Source organism: Corvus cornix, chromosome 12, assembly GCF_000738735.6.
Source record: "Corvus cornix cornix isolate S_Up_H32 chromosome 12, ASM73873v5, whole genome shotgun sequence".
In the NCBI taxonomy this organism is placed as follows: domain Eukaryota; kingdom Metazoa; phylum Chordata; class Aves; order Passeriformes; family Corvidae; genus Corvus; species Corvus cornix.
In genome coordinates, this window is record NC_046342.1 from 4,155,127 (window position 1) to 4,176,286 (window position 21,160).

General features: G+C 39.6%; 1 protein-coding gene across 12 annotated transcripts in view; it reads right to left on the minus strand.

Annotated features, from left to right (window-relative positions):
* DOCK3 (dedicator of cytokinesis 3) overlaps positions 1–21,160 on the minus strand; it is a 185,444-nt gene that overhangs the window by 135,897 nt on the left and 28,387 nt on the right. For all 12 annotated transcript variants that reach the window (XM_039559294.1, XM_039559293.1, XM_039559298.1 and 9 more), the window contains exons 4-5: positions 20,012–20,067; positions 17,735–17,831 (exon numbers count right to left, since the gene is read on the minus strand). In XM_039559294.1, coding sequence (XP_039415228.1) covers positions 17,735–17,831; positions 20,012–20,067 — 153 coding nt within the window. The remainder of the gene's footprint in view (positions 1–17,734; positions 17,832–20,011; positions 20,068–21,160) is intronic.

The following is a 21,160-nucleotide window of genomic DNA, read 5'->3' on the forward strand; positions in this document are numbered from 1 at the left end:
GTAATTTCTTCTGCAGCTCCACATATGGCCTCAGGAAAAATACTGGGAAAATAATAACTGATTCAAATGCAAGCTAAGCTACTTCACCCCATGAAAGAACATGTGAAGCTGAGGAGCTTTAAGCACTGCCACTGAGCTGATAGCCATCCCATAATACAGCAGGACTGAAAACAATTTAGCAGTTAAACAAAAAGCACAAAAAAGAAAAGCAGAATGCAGCAAATACGATGTAAATTATAAATAAAGCCTGTTTTTAAATATTTGCTTTCACTCATTCTGTAAAATATTCAAGTTTTTGGTAAATAAAAAAAATAGTTCAAAGATGAAAGGCAGAAATACAAACAACAAGCTAAGAGAAAACAGGTAAAACTCCCAGTATAAAGAATTAATTCCAACCTCTTCAATTTAAAAATATTTGTTCCATGTATGTGACAAAACCAGTGCAAATATTTGTAAAGGACCAGTGGCTGGCAGCTGTTAAAACTTTAGATTTTAAACAAAGATCCCAACAACACCAGAACAAAAACATGTTTTTCAACTCTGGGCATCTCATTATTCTAAAAAACAATATCAAAGCATTCCTGTTAGTGTGGAAGTGCAGGTAGTTCCTGAGCTTTACTCCATCTATTTTAAATAGGGTCACCTTCTAAGGTGGAAGCTGGGTGTTTTCACCAGGGCTTAGGATGCTCCACAGACTAAAGCCAAATGGAAAGGAAGCAAAAGATCACTGCACAGGAAGAATGGTTAAAAGCTCCAGTTAATAAATGACAGCCAAGCAGTGTCAGCAGCATTATTTGCTGCCCAGCACGGCTGGCAGAGCAGTGCCCTCCAGGACACAGCTGATTCCCAAGTGCTAAACCTGCCTGTAAGGCAAAGGAACCGGCTCCTGACTCATGCTGACACCTTTACCAGGCAACTGAACCATTTCTGGTGATCTCCCACTCAAAGATATCCAAAATATCTGCTGTTCCCTACAGTGTTTGAAACGTAAGACAGCAAAAAAAAAAAAAAAAAAAGGTATTGAATGTCAATCTTTTCCACAGTTTCTATATAAATAGCCAAAAAGCATGTCCTCACCAAGGAGATCAGTCATCAAAAACCACAAAGAATGTGTTTAAAGGGGTACAAGAATTAGCACATCATCTCAAAGGCATCACTAGACAAAGACTCCTAAACAACCATTAGACTTTTGCATACAATTCTCTTGCCTGAAAGAATATAAAACACATCCATACAGCACATCCACTACCTCATAGCATGGTTTTTTGTATTTTAGTAATGCTGGTTTTCAACACAGCTGGTCCTGACTAAACAGATTTAAAGATTCATCCATTCCAAGACTATAAAGGATTATTGTGATTATCTAGTCTGACTTCCTGCAGGGCACATGCCATAGAAACCTGCTCACAGATTGCTGCAACATACTTCCTCTAGGATAATGGGGCAACAAATCATTTAAAATACAATCCAGCCTTGTTTTAAAGATATCAGTAATAAAGAAACAACTGCTTTCCTTGATTAATTTATTGCTAATCACCCTAATTATTAAAAAGGGCCTGCAATTCTATTCCAGATTTGCATGGCTTTGCTTTGTCAATACTGGGCTTTGTCCTATTTTTTTTTCCTTTGAGAGAACTGACAGATTGTTGACAGATTACCTCAATTATCAATCATCTACCTGCAACTCTCCTCCACGTACCCATTTATAAGTCACAATAGGCTGACTCCTCACTCAACTTCTGCAGTTTGTCTGAGCAAATGTGCAAAGTAATTTTTTCACTCTGTCAGGCTTCTGCTGGAACATTATTCTCACTTTTATTTATTTAATTATCTCTCTATTTTTATGTATTATACATCAAGAAGATGTGGATAAACAGGCAATTCTTTCAAGCAATAGTGAAACTATCCAGAAAACATGATATTTTTTAAAGGTTGGATTTGACTCTGACTTCTTAGTCTAGAAATGACAAGAATTACAAAAATAATTTAAATCAAAAACTTGCAGGAAAGAGAAATGGAATGATCTCTTACCCTTGTTCATCCAAATAGGATAAGGATTAACAAGCAGGGGGAAAGACTGAGCACAGCCTTCAGACAAAAACTGTTAACACATATGGGCCAAAAAAATACTGAATTTTCGAGAGGCTGCAAAATATCCACTGCTGCAGATATTTTTTTTTTTTTTAACAGGCAACACCAGCACATGTTGAAAATGCCATAGCTGGACATTAACTTGGTGTAAAGGACTCAGATGGATGAGATTGCCTGGAGATCCACTCCAGGTTCCCCCTCCTAGGACTCCTTCCCATCGTGGATCACCTTGGAATCTTTCTGGCTGTTCCCCATCTATTCTGAAGAGGACACGGCAGAATCAGTAGCAGCTGCCCAGCAATCACCTCATTAATTTATAAAGAGAATTTTTCATTTATTCTCCCCCTCTGCCTCTCCAGATGCCCCCCTGCCTAGAAAGGCAAGACTTCTTATCCTCTTAGCTGTCAAAACCAAGGAAGAGGCTGATGTTGGATTGGTTTGCCACAACAATGTTTCATCATGTTAAGTGTCACTGCACCTCAGGACACAAACACCATCTGTGGGTCCTTTCTATATTTGGATGTATTGGAGCCGATGCTGATTAAATGAGCCAAGTATCTGACAGAAACCACACAATTTCTGAGCTAATCATTGTTTAACTTCCTATTTCTGCATCATCAGCAACTTCTGTGTGACTGCACTGATTTTTTCTGATTCCTATTAATAAGACTAGTGAATAACAGACTAGAACACATTCCTGCAGGTCCTATTACAAGCAGCAGCACTGAATAAAAATTCTCCGTTTTCAACTGCTTTGTTATCAATTAATCTGTTTTTAAACCACTTAGTAAGTGCTAGATTTAATTCTACACTGTTAATTTCTTTAATCATAGTGTCAAGGGAGGGTTAATTAATAGCATCAGATACTGGAAATTCCAACTACATAAAAGGAAAATGTTTTTCCCTTGTGGGTGGTCAAAATCTAGAACAGATTTTTTCTAAGAGATGTTGTGGGTTCCTCACAAATATTCAAAACTCAGCTGGACAAGATCCTCAACAACCTGCTCTAATAGGGTCTGCTTTGAGGAGGAGATAGTACTGTAGACCTTCAGAAGTTCCTTCCAATCTATCCAGTTCTGTGATTCTGTGCATGTAAAACTGAAGACACAGCTGTAAAACTTCCTGTGAGCCAGGAGAACATTCTTCACCTACTTCTATCTGATTTTTAAAGCTGAAACGCCATGATGGAGATAACAAGCACAACAATAATCAAGTTCCACAATAGAAGAGCCTGCAGTTACAAAAACAGTAACTCTGCCATTAGACTATTACCAATAATATAAAAACTCTTTTTCTTGGTACCACTCAGTTATGACATTGAAACTTAACACTGTGGCAGCACAGCCCATTTAATCCACCAGAAATTCCTGTCTGAATTGCCTTCTGCTTCACAATATGGATGAAGTCGCACTGTAATCCTTCCTATGGCAGGAGCTAAAAAAATCACATTTCTTCCCTCTATACAGCCACTTATATCCAAGAAAATTCATTTTTTGGTTAGACTGAGTTCAAACTGGTAAAGAGGTTCAACATAATAGGGCAGTGGGGTAGAAGAAATCAGGAAAGGAAAGGTGATGGCTTAGATTATTCAATCCATCCGAAGGTCCTGCCCTAGCCAACTTGAGGACCTCTAGCAAAAGATGCTCCATAAGGCACAGCTCTCTCATTTCCTCTAATAAAATGGAGGAGCTCTGATAGAAAATGGTGCCACTCACTGCACAGTGATGTTCTCAAAAAAGCAGCTGAGATAGTACCAGTGTTTGCATCAGAAAGTGTAAATGTATGAATGTTAAACACGAAGTATAAATGTTTCAGCTTATTGTCCACGTGTAAGAGAATTCTAGCTTTTTTTTTTTTTTTGCAAAGCCTGTCAGCTACCTAGATATGCATTTCCCAGATCTACTGACAAAAAAATCCCCTTGGAAAATAGTAGTGGAATGTGTTAGAGGTGTTAAAAAATTGTATCTTAAAACAGGGTATGGCTTTCCTAGGATAAATAAAACTGACAACTAGAAAAGATTTATTTTAGATTGCTTCACACAAGAGAATTCTTTTTAAAAAAGGAAAGTACACAATGTCTGTCTTTCCTCTTTCTGCAACTATTTAAATGCCACCATTCTGTTCTTTATCTAACACAGCAATGCAGTGGCTTCAAGAGAAATATCAAATCACAATTATGTTCCTTCCAGAATACTATGCTGTTAACAGAATAACTGTTAAACAGAACCCTTTCATTTAGCTGTGTTTCTAATGTGGATTTACATGATGACAGCACCAGTATCGCAGTGAGAGCTGACAAGCCTGGCAATTATTGTCAGATCCGAGACAGAACACTCACCAGCTACTTCAGAGTATGACACCAAAATCCAACAACAAGCCTAAGTGGCTCATTAAAATCATCCTCCTGACTCTAAACTTGTCAGTGATGCTGTTAGTTCCCCAAAAACAAACTGCCATTCTGTTTCTGTTCTGTGACACAAAGACCAGACAAAAACTGGCAGAAAACTTATTGTTTGGTTTGTATCTTCTTAGCACTCAATTGGTCACAATATTTTCCTCTTTTGAAAGGCAACTGGATATCCCCATTTCCCTATCCCTTCTGCCTCTTTGGGCAATAACTGCAACATCACATCACTCCCTGTCAGCTAAATGAATTGTCCTGTCAATTTTTTAACTGCAGGAAAAATTAAGTCAACATTTATTCTATTGTCCTCTTTTATAACAGTTAAAGTAACAATTAAACTACAACAACCAAGTTATTTAGGAAAGCAAGAAGTACACAGCAAAATTCAGGAAATAAAAGAAAACCTACAAAGTTTCATCAAAATAAAGACTGGGATTGTCTGGGAAGTGCCTGACAGGGAACCAGGGAAAGAGAGATGAAAAGTTAATGAGAAGCTCAGATTGAGAGCCTGAAAAGAAATGAGACAAAAAGGGACAGATGATGGGAAAGAGTCAGATGGAAGAAATGGGGTAGCTGAGCTCACCATATAGAAGTACAAATTAAAGTTTCCCAATATTTAGGGCGGGGTTTTTGTCTGTTGAACATCTGAGCCCACTGAATAATTGATATCAGTTTTGACAGACTCGGGGCTGGTCCTCAGAGCACAGTGCTGAGCCAGCCTGAACTGAGCTGCCACCCTGCACAGGGCTTTGAGAGCTCCACAAAGGTGACAGGGTTTGATGTCTTCGAAAAAAGCACATCTTATGTAATAGGCACCTCCCTATTCAAAGTGACAGGTTAGTTTCTTTTTTTTCAAATTATATTTTGGAAATATAAAGATATACTACATCTCTCTAAGGAACCAGCACGTTCCATAGCTTCCAAGATCTAAAGTTCCCATCACCACACACCTTTAAATGAAATTAAAATACTAATAATACCTATATACAATAGAGTTGTTTGGTTGTTACAAAAAACCCCAAACCTGCACAGTGAGTAAAATCTTATTTTCCTCTTCCCTCTCTTCCATTCTAACAACTATTCCATAATTAACATTTTTATTTATAGTAATTTCATTAACTCTACCATGAAAACCTGCCACACACCTGTTTCTTTACAACTTCCTTTTCATTAGTGAACACACAGTCAGAAAGATTAAAAAGAAACCTTTGCTGCTGCTCTTTCCCTGTTTACCCAGAAAATAACTTTCTTTTAGTATTATGACCCACTATGCCATACTACATTTTAGAAGTTCATTAAATCCCATCTAAGCAGCTTTCCAAGCATGTCCCTGTAATGAGAAAATAACAAGTCCATTTGACAGTACCAGTAAAGGCACTCACAAGCATTAGGCACTCAATGGGTAGAATCTCACCTGCAGAGAAACTGCAGTAGAAGGTAACTGGCCACAAGTACTTCAAATTAAACTTGAGCTATTCAGGTCAAAACAAAAATTCTGATACCAGAAATGTTACTACTTTATTCCTTGAAAGTGGTAACTCTGTGCTTCTCTGTGCACTCTGCCCAGCCTGCCTGGTCACATACAGGAGAGTTTATTAATTATTATCTCAAGTTCTGAGACTATTGAGAAAAAACACAGAGAAAGGCACAGATGGATTCCCAAAGAAAATTACTGCCTTCAAACCTTTACTGGCCTACCCTAAAAAATTATTGAGTGCTCTAAGTAATAGATGTGGAAATGTAGCAACACAAGGATCACTTCTAGGACTTTAACACCTGTTTATGCATCTATACACAATAAAGTGAGCTTAAGTTAATTCCCAAAGGAAACTTGGAAGAATTATTCTTAAATTAAAGAAACACTTCCAGTAATATCACAATCCTGAACCTGTATCTTTGACAAGCATCATTGGGAGGGCACTGAGCACCAGATTAAACTGAAGGGAAGCTCAGACTCCTGGCCAGCTGCCAAGTGACCACCCAGGCCCATGAGGCTGCTCCGTGCCCACCCCACTGGTGCTTCCGGAGGGGTGGGGTGGGAAAGTCACAGGGCAGGAGGGGACAGCAGGGGACAAACCTCCTCTCAGCAGCAGGGCCACTTTACAGCAGTGTGGAGAGTCCAGAGGGGCATTAAATAAGTGTCCCTTTGCTTGTGACAGGATGCAGGCTCAGCTCCATTCCTGAATGCCTCTTGCACAGACTACAGAACAGGCATTCACAAAACCCCCATCAACTCTAAGGATGTATCAGAAAGAATAAACTGAAATCTGCTCCATCAACCACAATTTAATTTAGATCAAACAGCCAATGCTTGAACAGCAAAGGACATAAAAGACACCACTGTTTGCCCTGCTCTGTAAAGGGCTTTGAACTCAGACTTCTGCCGCTTTACTGAAACAAACACACACTTCAGATAACGAACTCAGGGCTCAGCATCTCCCAGATTTATGAGAAGCTCTTTCAGCTCAGGGATATTGCAAAACTCACACCCAGCTCAGCAAAACACAGTGAAAAGAAAGAATTAATATAGTTATATTAGTCCTAGGAAGCCCTGTGCCAAGCCACTCAAGCACACAATCTTAACTGCTGTGGGTAAGACTTTGACCAAGGAGTAGACCTTAAACACCATTTTCATAAGCAATTAAATTTCTTTGGACCTAAAGCTATTACTTCCCACTCATCCCTACAGTGGGGGGGGGGGGGGGGGGGGTTCCTGGATTTCCTGGGTCTCTGCAGCTGCCTGTGCAACACCCCAAAGCCCCTCCCAGCCACAGCCCTAGGGAGATGCAGGGTTTCACTGGGCAGTGCTCGGGCACCTTCTGCCCTCACTGTGCCCTTGGCAGCAGCAGGAGTTGATGTTGCAGCAACACAAACTACAGACCACATCCACAGGAAGCCACTGATACAAAGAGCTACACGCATATTATCAGAAAATAATATAATCCTACACATGATTTATGTTCTCCATTATTCCAGTGACAGTTTTTTCTGTAATATGTATTGGATCTCATCTACACACTCTGGGTCTTGACCTATTAGTGGCAGTGAGCACTGGCAATAAAAAGAAATGAGTATTTGTTTTAGAAACTGTTGGGGTGCCCTAAATACATTTAATTCTTCATGTCACCTGATAGATTTTTTTTTTCCCCCTCAAAGGCAGTCTGTTACTTTCAGGAATAAGTATGCAGTCAGAGAGTACCTTTCTCACTAACAGTGCAGTGATAGCAGTGACAGCAACTAAAGACTTTGAAATCAAACTTGGCAATCAGTATTGTTTTTATACTTAATCAACTTTTATGACTGAACCCAAAGCACAGGTATCTATGACCAACCAGCAAGCACAAGGCTCTACTCTAAATTTAAAATTAAACAAAACCACCTATGAAATTAACAGGAAGATGAACACAAAAATATGTGAGAAGCTGAGTTCCAGTACTCTCACAGAAATCTCTCCCAATTTCTTAATTTTTCTTTCTTTGTATTCCTTCTATTTTAAGCAATCCCTACGTGTAAAACACAGCATGATTAACTTCTATTAAACAATAAAACTTTAGGAAACAGACAGAAGAATTTCTGAAAGGAGAACACATTTCTCCAAAGGCCATTAATCACTATTAGCTTAAAAATAACGTTAACAACAACCAGTTAAGAAATTATGTGAGCAGTTTCCAAAGATACAATTTATATTAATTTTCCCCTTTTTCATTCCAACAGTCACAAAAAAAACCTGTGTTACGAGAAATCTGCTGAAAAAGAAAGTCAAGAACTCCAGAAAATGTGGATAAACAACAACTGAAATTAGCCTTGCCTCCTCTGTCTGTGCTTTACAGTAGTTTTTGATTGCATGACCACATCCAGAACCTCTATTTCCACTGACCCAGGAACAGCCATACAGATTTTCATTACCATTTGTGGCTCAATGTACAGTTCTTAGGGCTTAGTTCACTAAAAATTATTCAAACCTTACCATAAAGGTAGATATTTCCCATTCCTAATATTTCTACATAACACTGAGCATCCAAGTGCTTCAAACCTACAATATTTCTATGGAAACATATGCAAGACTAGAGATGCATTACCTTGGTTTTACAGAGAGAATGAAGTACAAAACTGTGCACTAATTCTGTGTGGCTAAGTTGGGACATCATAATATCAGCAGGGAAGCTGGAAGGCCACAACCCTCTCTGAGGGGAGCACTACAATCCCTTCTTCTGAAGAGTGGCTCTCCCTCTTTCTGGAAGTCCCACTCAGTTCACTGGAGAGCACTGGGACGTGCAAGGAATGGGGTTTACAACCTCATTACCATAAGGTGACCACAAACCTAAGGGTCTTATCAGAACCCTTAGGGATAAAGTAGACTGCACTGGGAACACTGGCATTTCCCTGGTTCTTGGATGTTTGCCTTTGCCACCCTGCTTCTACCTCTTGAACAGCTCTAATTTACCAATTATCCCTACATTACATCCCGTCATGTGGTTGGAAGTTGAAATAAGAAAGAAGAAACAGGTCTTTAATAATCTTAAATATTTTCATTTCACCTTAATACCTCATGTAAAATTAAGTGTCTATCCATTTACCAGGTTTACTACTGAGTTTTTAAATTAAGATGCATTTTTATTCCTGTTTATCAACCATTGCCTCCTCTCCAGCCAAATGCAACAATGCATAGTAATCAGATTTGGCAGCCCAAGTGCTGGCTGTCCACTGCTGCAGCCACAGTGTTTGTTCTCTGTCACTCCAGTCACAAGGATTTAGTCCACTTGTGCTACACTGATCCGTATAAAACTGATTTTTCTACTCCTCCCACCTGAAACTTTCTGCTACCCACTCCTCTTAGAAAACAAATATAGTTTTGTTACATGTATATATTTACAAATAATTATTAATCATTGCAATTGTTATATGCTAGTTGCCTTTTTCTCTCTCTGTCTTAAGGATAGAAACAACAGAAAGTGACATAAATCAGGGTAAGACTGAAGGACACTTCTTGATACCACATGGATCACAGTGCCATCCAGGCTGCCAAAAGGACAGATGTTCTTTGCTTTTCTACTGAAAAACAATTTCTGTTTTCTATGAAATTAAATCCAAACTGTCTTTTTACTTCCAATAAATACCCACTAGGGATGATCAGTCTTTTCCCTTGTAAGCTCTATCCATGCACAGCATCTTGCTCACTCCAAAAGGCCAGATTGCCAGTCCCCCTAGCCCTTTTCCCCTCCTCTTAATTTTCTGCTCTTTAAAAACCAAACCAAAGTGGTGGGTTTTCTCAAAATACATCTTTGAAATACTAAACTCAAACCACACTACTACTTGCCTCTATTTCAAATGCAATTCTGTAACATCACCATACTTGGACCAGCTCAGGTGAATCTCTCCAGTACAAATGAAGAAACTCTCAAACTTCTGTTCAGTTTTCTGATTAAAACCTTCTTCCCTTGACTTGATGTAATTCAGTGTTCAGTGTATTTACAGTGCAAAAGAAACTGAAATCATCTGCAGGTCAGCCACTGGTTTCCCCTGAGTAAATTCTGTTTCCTTGTTGGTTTTCCCAGCTGGTCTTAAACCAGCATTCAGTAAAATCAAATTCCCATGTTTCAATATCACACAAGCACTTTACATGTGTACTGTAACACTGTTTGCAGCATGCACACTGGCTACTGCTCTAAGAAGCAAGAACTCTTTGTTAACTACAAACCAGCTAATACTTGAAAAATTGAATCTCAAAAACCCCCTCCAAATCCCCACACCATTTGCTATGAATGTCAGTATCAGTAACACAACTACTCTGTGTTATTTACCAAAATAAAAGAGCATACTATAACCTTCAGTATCAATGACTAAATAACATTTCCCTACAAAGCAAGAGATTATAAAATACCCTACATGTCATTTGTCACAGGAGGACTTGCAAAGGACACCACAAGGTGACTTACATTTAATTCTGTCTTTACTTTTTAAATCTATTAAAATCTATCCATCTCCATGGTAACTCAAAACATATATTCCTCCCACACAGTTTGATTGACGGTTTGCGGTTTTTGTTTTATAGTTAACCTTTTGTTTGTTTGAAAATACATAAAAACTGTCTAGTTGATCCTAATAGTATTAAATGATACCATAAATCTGTATGTGGCAGTAAATGAAAGGTACTGCATGTATGGCTCCTTGTTATACTGACATTTAAACCCAATAAACTGCCATAAAATCCTGTGGTCTTCAAAGCAAAGTAAATTTCAAATCATTTATCATATTTTTTCAGATTTTAATGGTGTAAGACTTGCTTACAAACTAATCTCATTTTACTCTCCTAAAAACGTACACGTACTTTTAATTCCTTAAAGCTCAGAGTCTTCCACAAATCACTATGAGAGACTGACTATATAAAATTTATTAAAATTAAGGAAGGAAAAAGTAATAATTGCAGGAACTTGTTATAACCTTAAAATATGAAGCACTTGAACTGAACTTCAGCAAGTTAGTGCTAAGGGGAGAAGTACTGAAATGGATTGCACTTTATAGCAGGAACCTAATAAATATTAAGTGTAATTTCTACAGGAGTCCTGCTCTTCCAAGGAAGAGATGTAGAGAGAGGTCATGACATCCACTAGAGACCTCCAAGAAACCATAGCTAAATAAATTGATGCAAATTCAAGTCTCGATTTGACAAAGCATGAGAAGGGCTTCTACTCAACTTTCCAACACACCTAAGCAGCATAAAAGTCTCTGATTTTAACTACAAAACCTTCTAATTGTCTAAGATAATGAGCAGATATAAATCACACTGTGACACTTTTACATGGAGGTCTTTATTCCGGTCCCCACAATTCAAGAAAGATGGGACAGACTGGAGCAGGTCCAGGGGAAGGGAGCAAAGATGACCCAAGGGCTGGAGATCCTGCCCTGTGAGGAAAGACAAAAACAGCTGGGTCATTTCTCCCTGTGAGGAAAGACAAAAACAGCTGGGTCATTTCTCCCTGTGAATCTCCTCCCAGTACTGCAGTAGCAGCACAGCCTCCCGAAGAGGACGGAGGCCCTCTGTCCACAAGGAGACACGGGGAAAAGACTAAGGGGCAGTGGGTACAAGTTGCACCCGGAGAGTTTTCATCCCAACCTAAGAAAGAAATGCCTGACAGTAAGAACAACCGTTCACTGGATTAGGACAGGGTGCCACTTCATCTCACATAGGATCCTTTTCTGACAAAAGGTTGGGCCAGATAATATTTCAAGGTCACTTCCAACCTGGGACATTCCATGATTTATCTCCAGCTTCCCCCTCCATGAGTAAACACACTGAATAATAAAAATATCCACCTTCAGCATACAATGCTGAAGTGTTCATCGTTCTGCATTCTCCAAATCATTCTGCACTCGCCCATCACAACCCAATCAAGAAAAATCTTCAAGTATTTTCTAGTAATCAAATAACAAATCTGCTAAAAGCCCCAGATTCAGTTGCTAAGCAATGAGATGATTTCTCAGTGCACTGTTCCCTCTGAGGAACTGAAGAACTAGAGCCCCTGGAAGTGGAAATATTTACTCTTAGTTTCCTTGATAAGCTGTGCAGCATTTAATGAGACTGTCAGCTGCCCCAACCTCCTATCTGAATTCCTGGTCACTCCAAGAAGATTCACCCTTCACTCCAAACACAGAAAGATATAAAAATATCCATAACACTGCTGAACACTATGATCCAGAGTCCTGTCTTCTAAACTGGTAACTCTGAGTTCCTCTGTTAGTGTCAACTGAGGCCAGACAAGCTGTTCAGATTCTTTTAAAATGTCTCTTTCACAAACCTGAACAATCACCCTAAAGGAATTTTCTATTTGCAGGTAACCTTGAAAACGACATGAAAATGACAAAGAGGAAAGAAGGCCATGTATACAAGCAATACTGTTTCTGTACCTCTGTCTTTGTACAAATACCTCATCTTTCCAGGAGTTTGCTAGCTCAGAATTTAAGAATGTATTTAATATGCTCAGCCTCAACTTGAAGAAATTCTGTTCGTTGAAGGGAGACCTTCTGATGCAGATCTCAGATGCAGCACATCCATTTTAGGTCATGTCACATTTTTTTCTGTCTACATATTTCAGAAAATCCACCAGCAATTCCATGTTTTATCAGATTTGGAGCAAAGCACATCTCACTGAATAAAAATGTCTCACAGAACACTCCCCATAAGAGTAAACTACCTTAGTGATTCAGTGAATGGCATTTTTCAAGATGAGTTTTAACTAGTGCATCAATTTTAAGGACACCCAAAACCACCCAAATCACACAGCTGCAATTGCACCAAGTCCTGCTACCCACTCTGTTCCTTAATAGGATCCCTCAGGAAATTTAGAAGGAGCCAATGGGAAATTGGTTTCATGCTGAGCTGGCAAAAATTCCATCTATTCCCAACACCATTAGGTCTTACTCCTGAAACTAGACAAGTCACCCCACACATCCCCCGCTCCCCTTTGCATAAAAGTAGAAAATTAACATTATTGATCTGACCAAATTCTAAATTGGGCAATTATGTTTGGTCTCTCCACAGTCATCTGCTCTCTCAACAGAAATAGTCCTCGCATCACATCTTAGACTCTGAGGAATTTTTTTTACAGTTAAAATAGCTACTGTGCACCAACAGTGAGTTTCAGTGATCTCCTTAGCTGACTTAACAACTCACAGGAGTCTTGTTTGACCTAATTAACAAAAGCTTACAGAGAACTTGCAGATCCTTTATTTAGAAGAAGTATAAAAATAACAAATCTTATCAACACATACAGGGTAAGAGAGAAAGTTAACAACCTCACTGGTATCATTTTGCTGTCTCAACAGAAGTCAGTACAGTGGTGTGGACAACTATCCAAGAGCAGCACACACCCATTTCACTGGAACAAATGCAATTTTGCATCTTTATTCACCTCTGTGCCTAAACAAGTCTCCCCAAGGTTTGTTCTTGCTTTGCTCTCTCTTCCTTGTCCCTTTGGAGTAGGCACAAGAATAGGCTCAGCTGCTTATAGTGGTACATTAATAATCTCACTTTTCCTTTCTCCTCCACTCCAAATTAAGTACAGGACTGGGGAAGGGAATCACTGGCATATTTTGCTTATTGCCTTTGCAATACTGGGAAACAGTAAGTAAAACCCTCTTCTAAATTTCTTAGGCTTCCACAAAGGACATAGTTGTGCTCAAATGAATCTAAAGAATAACATAGTATTAGAGGCAGGCAAAACAACACCACAAGATACTGGGTCTGTGCACCTACTGACAGTACTCAAACACACAGATGTGTCTACACACAGACTCACAAACACACACACACATCTGGCCAGCTGTGGTTATCAGTAACCCTACCCACATTATCAGCAACTCCAGTGGCTACATAGCCACAGATTTTAAGCACTGAGATCCACACTCACACTGTGAACTCCCTCCTAATATTTTTTACAGTGGCAGTGAAAGTAGGAAAACCCAAACCAAGTAGGTCAAATAGAACAGTGGCTTTTTTTGCCAGAAAGTAGCTCCAAAATCTCATTGTTTCAGTGCTCATCTTAGAAGCCTGGATACAGGATATAGCCTGGATACAGACAGATCAGAAGGCAAAGAACTCTTTCTATTTTCCAGTGTCATGACACTGGATTATCTGCACACAGATTACATATTCAAACGGGAATATGTGCTCTTTCCACAGAATCACGGAGTGGTTTGGGTTGGAAGGGACCTTAAAGATCATCCAGTGCCACCCCCTGCCACATCTTTCCCTGTCCCAGGCTGCTCCAAGCCCCATCCAACCTGGCCTTGGACATTCCCAGGGATGGGGAAGCCACAGCTTCTCTGGGAAACCTGTGCCAGGGCCTCACCACCCTCACAGTACAATTCTTCTGTCCTGTACCTAGTGTGAATCTCCCCTCTTTTCATTTAAAACCATTACCCCTTGTCCTACCATTATGGGCCCTGCTAAAAAGTCTGTCCCCAGAACCATAAAAGTCATGTCATCTTTACTCCTTTATTAAATAATAAATATTTAAGTTCTCTTCCTGATTACTCAATTATTTAAAAAAAAGATTAAAGTAGGCATAGAATTATTAACAAGGTTATTATCATTATTGCTAAATATCCCACCCAATATAAATAACTGATTCTCATAGCTTCCATCCCAGTATTATTTATATCACTTTCCAATTGGAGAAAAACCCCTGGCATTTTCAAAAACCTTGCTGTTTAGTCAGCATTTAAAGAGTTATATGATCAGAATCCAACTACTCAGTGCATAATTTGTTACCACAGTAAAGCAAAGAACACAAAGAACTCAGAGCATAATTTGTTATCACAGTAGAGCAAAGAACGTATCATACATCTTTCTATTTCAAATTCATTTCAGGCACAGCCCTTTCTCTGTGAACTCATTATGGACAAATGCCATTTCCTCCTCAGACTAACACTTGGCTTTCACCTTGATAGCAAATATTACAAGAATATCGCAGCCCTCTGTAATGCAATGATCTCAGGCTAATCTTTCTATTAATATATATTTCTCAGACATCTAAACTAAAATTGCTGCACAACTCCTGTAACTCAAACCCATTCAGGTTCCCCATGCACAGTTTATTCCCAGTACTAGCATGGACTGTCTGTGGTCAGAAGGAAACGAGGAAGATTCCCAATATTTTACACCAACTAATTTTCTTCAACTGTCTCAGAGCCATGCTTTACTTCACCCTTCCATTTCTCACTGTTCTCCTCCCTCCAATTTTCTGTCAGCAAAGCTTTCTTATCTTGGAACAACATAACATCCCTCTCCAGGCAGTGTTTTAATCACTGCAGGCTTCCTGGGTATTACATCCCAGCTCCTATTGTTTAACTGAGAGCCAAATACAAACCTTACAATGTACCTCAGCAATACTACTGAGGTAATTGCTGGGAATTTTTAATTGAATCGAACTTGGTCTTTCAAACCATAATCCAGGTAGGGAGTTCACCAAAAAGCATGAGATGAACATTTGAGCCTATTTGGAGGTGTTCAGAGAGGCTGCCCACGTTGTTTGGCAGCGGTCCCAGGGCAGCCCAACTGACCAGTGAGGGGCCCTTTGCAGGCACTGACCTACTCAGAGTGTCTGTGCAACAACCAGCACTTGAATTTCCCCTATAGCAAGAAACTCTTCTACAAAGCTGACTAGGCACAGCAGCATGATAAATAACATTAATTACATTTCTTAGATGATTCTTATTACAGTTTGGGAATAATAAAATTTCTGCTGGTGCTGATCCAACAACAAGCAAGGATTTCCATTTAGTCTGTCAATATATTTTAAGATATGTCCTTACATAACTTCCAGCCTGAACACCAAGGATAAAAATCTCATCCCAGCTCTGCCACAAGCACCTTGGTGCATTTCCTCAGGCTTCCAATGTACAGTCCACAGATGGGACAAATGTCTGTTACCCATTTAACAGTGGTGTAAACAGCTCATCTGTCAGAAAGGCTGTGGTACTGTATCAGTGGCCTGAAGAGAAGAAATCACTGAAGGTGCTCAAACATTGGCAGCTTGGCCCAGGAAAGCTGGGGAGTCTCCATTCAGAAGGAACTCAAAACCTGGCTGGTGCAGTCCTGTCAGCCTGGTCTTGCTGACCCTACTTGAGAAAGCAGTTATGATCTCAAGAAATCCCTTCAAATCTAAACAACTCTGTGATTGTTTCTATATTAGAATTTTTAATTTTTTTAGTTTTGGGGGGAAAAAACCCCACAACACAAAACAATGTATTTTCTACTCAGAAGCTCTGCCAATTTCTTTGTCAGGGAGCAGATGCCTCCTTCCAAAGTTCTATGAGAACAGCAAATTCTTTCCCCTGTTATTTAAAATACAATAATGTTTTGTGCAATGTGATAAGAAATATAATGAGCTACAGTAGAAAGCAGTCCCAGAAAGAAAAATCACTAAATGAAAGTTTATAGCTAGAGCTTTCTCTCTCCTTTCCCTCAAGGAACTGGTGTTAACAGTAAAAGAGAAATACTTTAGTAGAAAGGAAGTTTCACTCATTTGTAGGTAAAATGATTCCCCTTTTTCCAATTTAATACCATTGCCAATATTACTGTTGTCATCTTCAGCTGACACTGGGGAGAGGGGGAGAAAAAAAAATCTTACAGGAAGAGAACAGAAAAGATCACTTTATTTCCATACACCAGAGAGGTAAGTAGGTGCAATGGAAAAAGGAGGAGTATTAGGTGGAAAGAGTGTATAAAACACGGTCTGTACCACGTTCCCTGCCCCTCCTCCATTAGATCAGATGCTCCTTTCCAAGAAAACGCCTCCAGGGACACATGACCACATAGAAGAACTGGGACCAACAGAAGTAAAACTAATTTCAGAAGAGTTGCTTGCTTTTTGAAGGAAGTACAGAACACAGGTGGTTAATGCTGGAGATGCACTAGACTCAATCCACTGCATCTTTCCTGGGTTTGTTTCCTAGATATGTAACTGCTGCTACTGCAGGTTTAAATGAGGAAACAAAGCTGCTGCAGCTCTATGTAGAGGTTTTCTCTAAAGGAAGGAGAGAAAGGAAATGCAGGCTTAGACCATCTACTGTTCTTGATCCTAATCCTACAGTTAAGGCTTGCAATTACTAAGCTAAAAAAGAGAAAATAAAAACCAGGAAAAAATACCTTCAAATGTTCAAGTTTTTTATCTGCTGTGTCATGGGCTTTGGCTATTAAAATGTAAGAAAAGAAGAGGGATGAAAGCAGAAGTAGGAGACATTATGTGGCAGCAACAGAAAATTATATATATAAAAAAAAGTATATAAAACTCGATACACTTATCCTAGTGTTTATTTCTAATTTATGAAGGAACAACTGTACAAAACTTCCCATAGTTTGAGTTCTTCTCCTTTCAGACTCTAGACACTAAAACTAGAACTTACAAACTGTGCTGAATAATTCTTTGAAGTCTTTGATGGGACTTACAGAAGTCTTCTATTATTTCTTACATATTTAATAGCACTTTAAAATTGTTGCCCTTTTTTTATAACTGTGAAGCTTTCAGATCTGAAGGTAGAATTTCAGAACTGCTGAAATTTCCAATGTAGCCCATGTGACTCTCACATGATCCATGATTCTGCAGTTAGGGAACCCCCATTAAATACAAGGAATCCAAAAATTCTGGTATTGATTCTGATGGGTTTTGAATGGACAAAGGCAGGCAACATTTCTCCCAGTGTATCTGAGATGTGCAGGGACAGGAGCACTGCTCTTACCACATACAGCTGTTTCCAGAGCACGGCCCATTCCTGCAGCGTCGCTGTGACTTCAGTCACCACAGAATCTTCAAGAGGAACAACTGTTTCGTATTGCCTACAGAAAAAGAGGGGGGAAAATTAGGAAATGTACCCTGGGAAAGGCAGAAAAAGAAATGTGACAGCACAGTAATTTGTAAATTTCTAGAACTTGATTTTGTTCACCATAAGAAGAATATCTTAAGAGGATCATTTCGTCTGTTGTAAGACTGAAGCAACTCCAGAGTCATAGCAATGGTTCCTCCATTATATTCCACAAATTAAGCTTATGTGAAGCATTTCCTTGCTACCTGTTCAAAATATATAATTTCATTCTAATCAAGGTCAATGAAAAGTTTTCATTACTACAGCATGTTAAAGAAAGTAGGTAAAATAATAGCAATAATGATAACCTTTGCCTGTATCAAAACTACCTAAAATACCTGCTACCTACTAATCTGTCCTATCCAGAAGGCTTTTTCAACATAGCAGATGAAATCTGAGGGACTATCCTCCAATTCAAAGAATAAGACTTGTTCCTTTATGGCAAAGATTTTCCAAAACCATTAAAGGAGAACCACAAGAGTGGTTTGGTCGGGAAGGAACTTCAAAGCTCATTGCATTGCACCCCCTGCCATGGGCAGGGACATCTTCCACTACACCAGGTTGTTCCAAACCCCATCCAACCTGGCCTTGGACACTCCCAGGGATGGGGCAGCCACAGCTTCTCTGGGCAAACTGTGTCAAGGTTTCACTACCCACAGCATAACATATGTCTTCCTTAAATCTAAACCCATCACCCCTTGTCTGATTCCTACAGACCCTGCCAAAAGGTCTGTCCCCATCATCTTACAAGCCCCCTTTAGATACTGAAAGGCTAAACCAGGTCTGTCCAGAGCTTTCTCTCCTCTCCAGGCTGAGCAACCCCACCTCTCCCAGCCTGTCCTCACATGGGAGATGTTCCAGCCCTGAGTCCCTGTATGTCCCTAGGGATGTGTGGGGAGGGCAGGGGGCAGGGAGCCGGTGGCTGTGTGGTGTTCAGCTCCCTGCCAGGTTAAACACATGCTCTGTTATTTCACAAGTGTTTATAATGGCACTTGGAATATATTCTGAAACAGAGAATTTTTAAGCACAGCATGAAATAACCATGACCCTCTGGTTCAGAACTGCATTACATTCTGTTGTATCAATTGGTATGTGAGCCTTGCTACTTTTAAACAGTGTATCAGCTTTCCTAATAAGTACCTGAACTGGTTCCCCTTCACAAACTCTAAACATCAAGTAGTAATTAACTACACATCCCAGGGAACGTTCCTTCCCCTAAGGAAGTGGATAACATTAGGAGTGGTTATCCTGTGCAATATATATCATTTTATTACACCCCAAAATTATGAAGCATTAGTATTACAGCTGCCCTTACAACCTTTACTGAGGCCCTTTGGGAGCAAATATAAAATTCAAGACTATCAGAAGTCACCTGTTTTTCACTAAGTGCCATTTAATAAGTTTTATCTTCCACATTTAATTTGTTGCCTCAGGTCACTGTCTGAAACACTGCACTTATAAATCTCCCCACAACAGCCTTTATCTCGAATATGCAAGTAAAAGCAGCAGTGAAAACACGAGATATTGATTTCAGGACTCTCAGTCAATCTCACAGGAAACTTTGCAGGTTCCAGAGCCCCCACTCAGTAACTTCTCTGCCATGACATTGCCACCAGTGTTGTTATTCACATGAACTGAAATAAACCCACTGCCAGCAACAGATGAGCTGCAAACAAAGATGGAGAAAGGCAGAAGTTTTCAGCAGTGCACTTCAGTCACTCTTTGGGTGAGGTGGGAAGGGTTGGATCCTTTTGAAAAGGCTCAAGATAACACAGCTACCTGCCAGCTATGACTCTGAAAATCTGTAGATAAATGAGATGGGCTGTCTACTGACTGGTGTTTCCATAACAAACAGGAAAATATAGGATTTTGCGAGTGAGAGAACATGCAGAAATGGAAGAATATAAGTAGAGTTCTTTAGATACCTCTGAAGTTACAATTTTATGAGCCAAAGCAAACAAAAGTAACCATCAGACCTGATTCTTGCTATATTAAAAACAAACAATTTTGCAGAATTACATGTACTTTTCACACCCTCATACACAAAAAAAGATACAATGAACTAAAACGTCTCTAAGTTTCAATAATTACTTCTTTGTTTCCCTTCTAAACAAGAAGCACTGTAGCTTCTTAGAAAGAAGGAAAAATACTCACCCTCTGTTACTGACAATTGCCTTCTTCAAGTGAATATAATTTGCAGGAAAAATCCCCTGCAAGAGAAAAAATTCTGCACGTTAGAAAAATACATTTGCAGTTTTTAGCATTGGTAACCTAAGCCACAATAAATAACTGCCAATATATCTATTAAAAAACCCCCAAACAACCACTGTGTCAAAGCTGCCAGTCCAAACTCAACATTCTAGTTAGTAACAATTGACTGGTTTAGTCTGTCTTAGACCAGGACGCCGCACTGGACCAAAGCTCCACTGGGAGGATCAGAAAAGTGGCTCTTTTACAGTTTGCAGCACAGCACCAGCAGCTCCCAGAGCAGGCCTGTGTCGGGATGCTGCATTAGGGGTGACACAGAGGTTTAAAACCACAAATTATACAAAAATAAAAGCCCACCATCAACTTTGCATTGAGCCCCCATGGACAGAAGTGTTCTATTACTTGCATACCCTGGAGCTATCAGTTTTCCTCCCTCTTTCCAAGGAAAAGCTGTCCAAATCCACTTGGGATACCTCTGGTTATCTGCCTTTTGCTGTTCCCATGGGGGCTGGACTCTGACCTTGCCTGTGCCAGTGTGCTCTTGTGTGTTGAGACTTGGGGAAAAGAGGTAATTTAATCCAACCTTTTCCTAGTGTCCTACATTCTCTGTAAAGCACACAGCCCTGAATCCTCACAGCAAAGTCTGTCAGTGTGTAAGAACAGCAATCTGCACTTCAGTGGGAAACACGGGAGCAGCACTGGAAATCTTTGGATTAAAAACCACCTGGCAGCCTCTGACAAAAATGTCAGCAATCAAGTGTGGGCTTTCAATTTTTGAGCTTTAAAACCATGCAATTTAGGAAGAAAAATTTGGGGGGGGGGGGAGGGTGGCATTTGAAAGGAATAGTAAAGAGGGTGCCAAATGCTAAGGAAAATTCCTTCTTGTTCATAGGCAAGACTAAAATTATAGAAGGAAAAAAGCTGAATCTAAAAGGAATGGCTTCATCAGGAAAACAGTAAATGTGCTAGCTTTCAACAACATGAAAATCCAGAAGAGGAAGAAATGCTACTTCAGTTTCTTGTTTGGTTCATTTCCAGTTGATGCTGCTTATTTCTGGTATCTAAGAAACCAGGGAAGGTTTGAAGGGCTCTCCT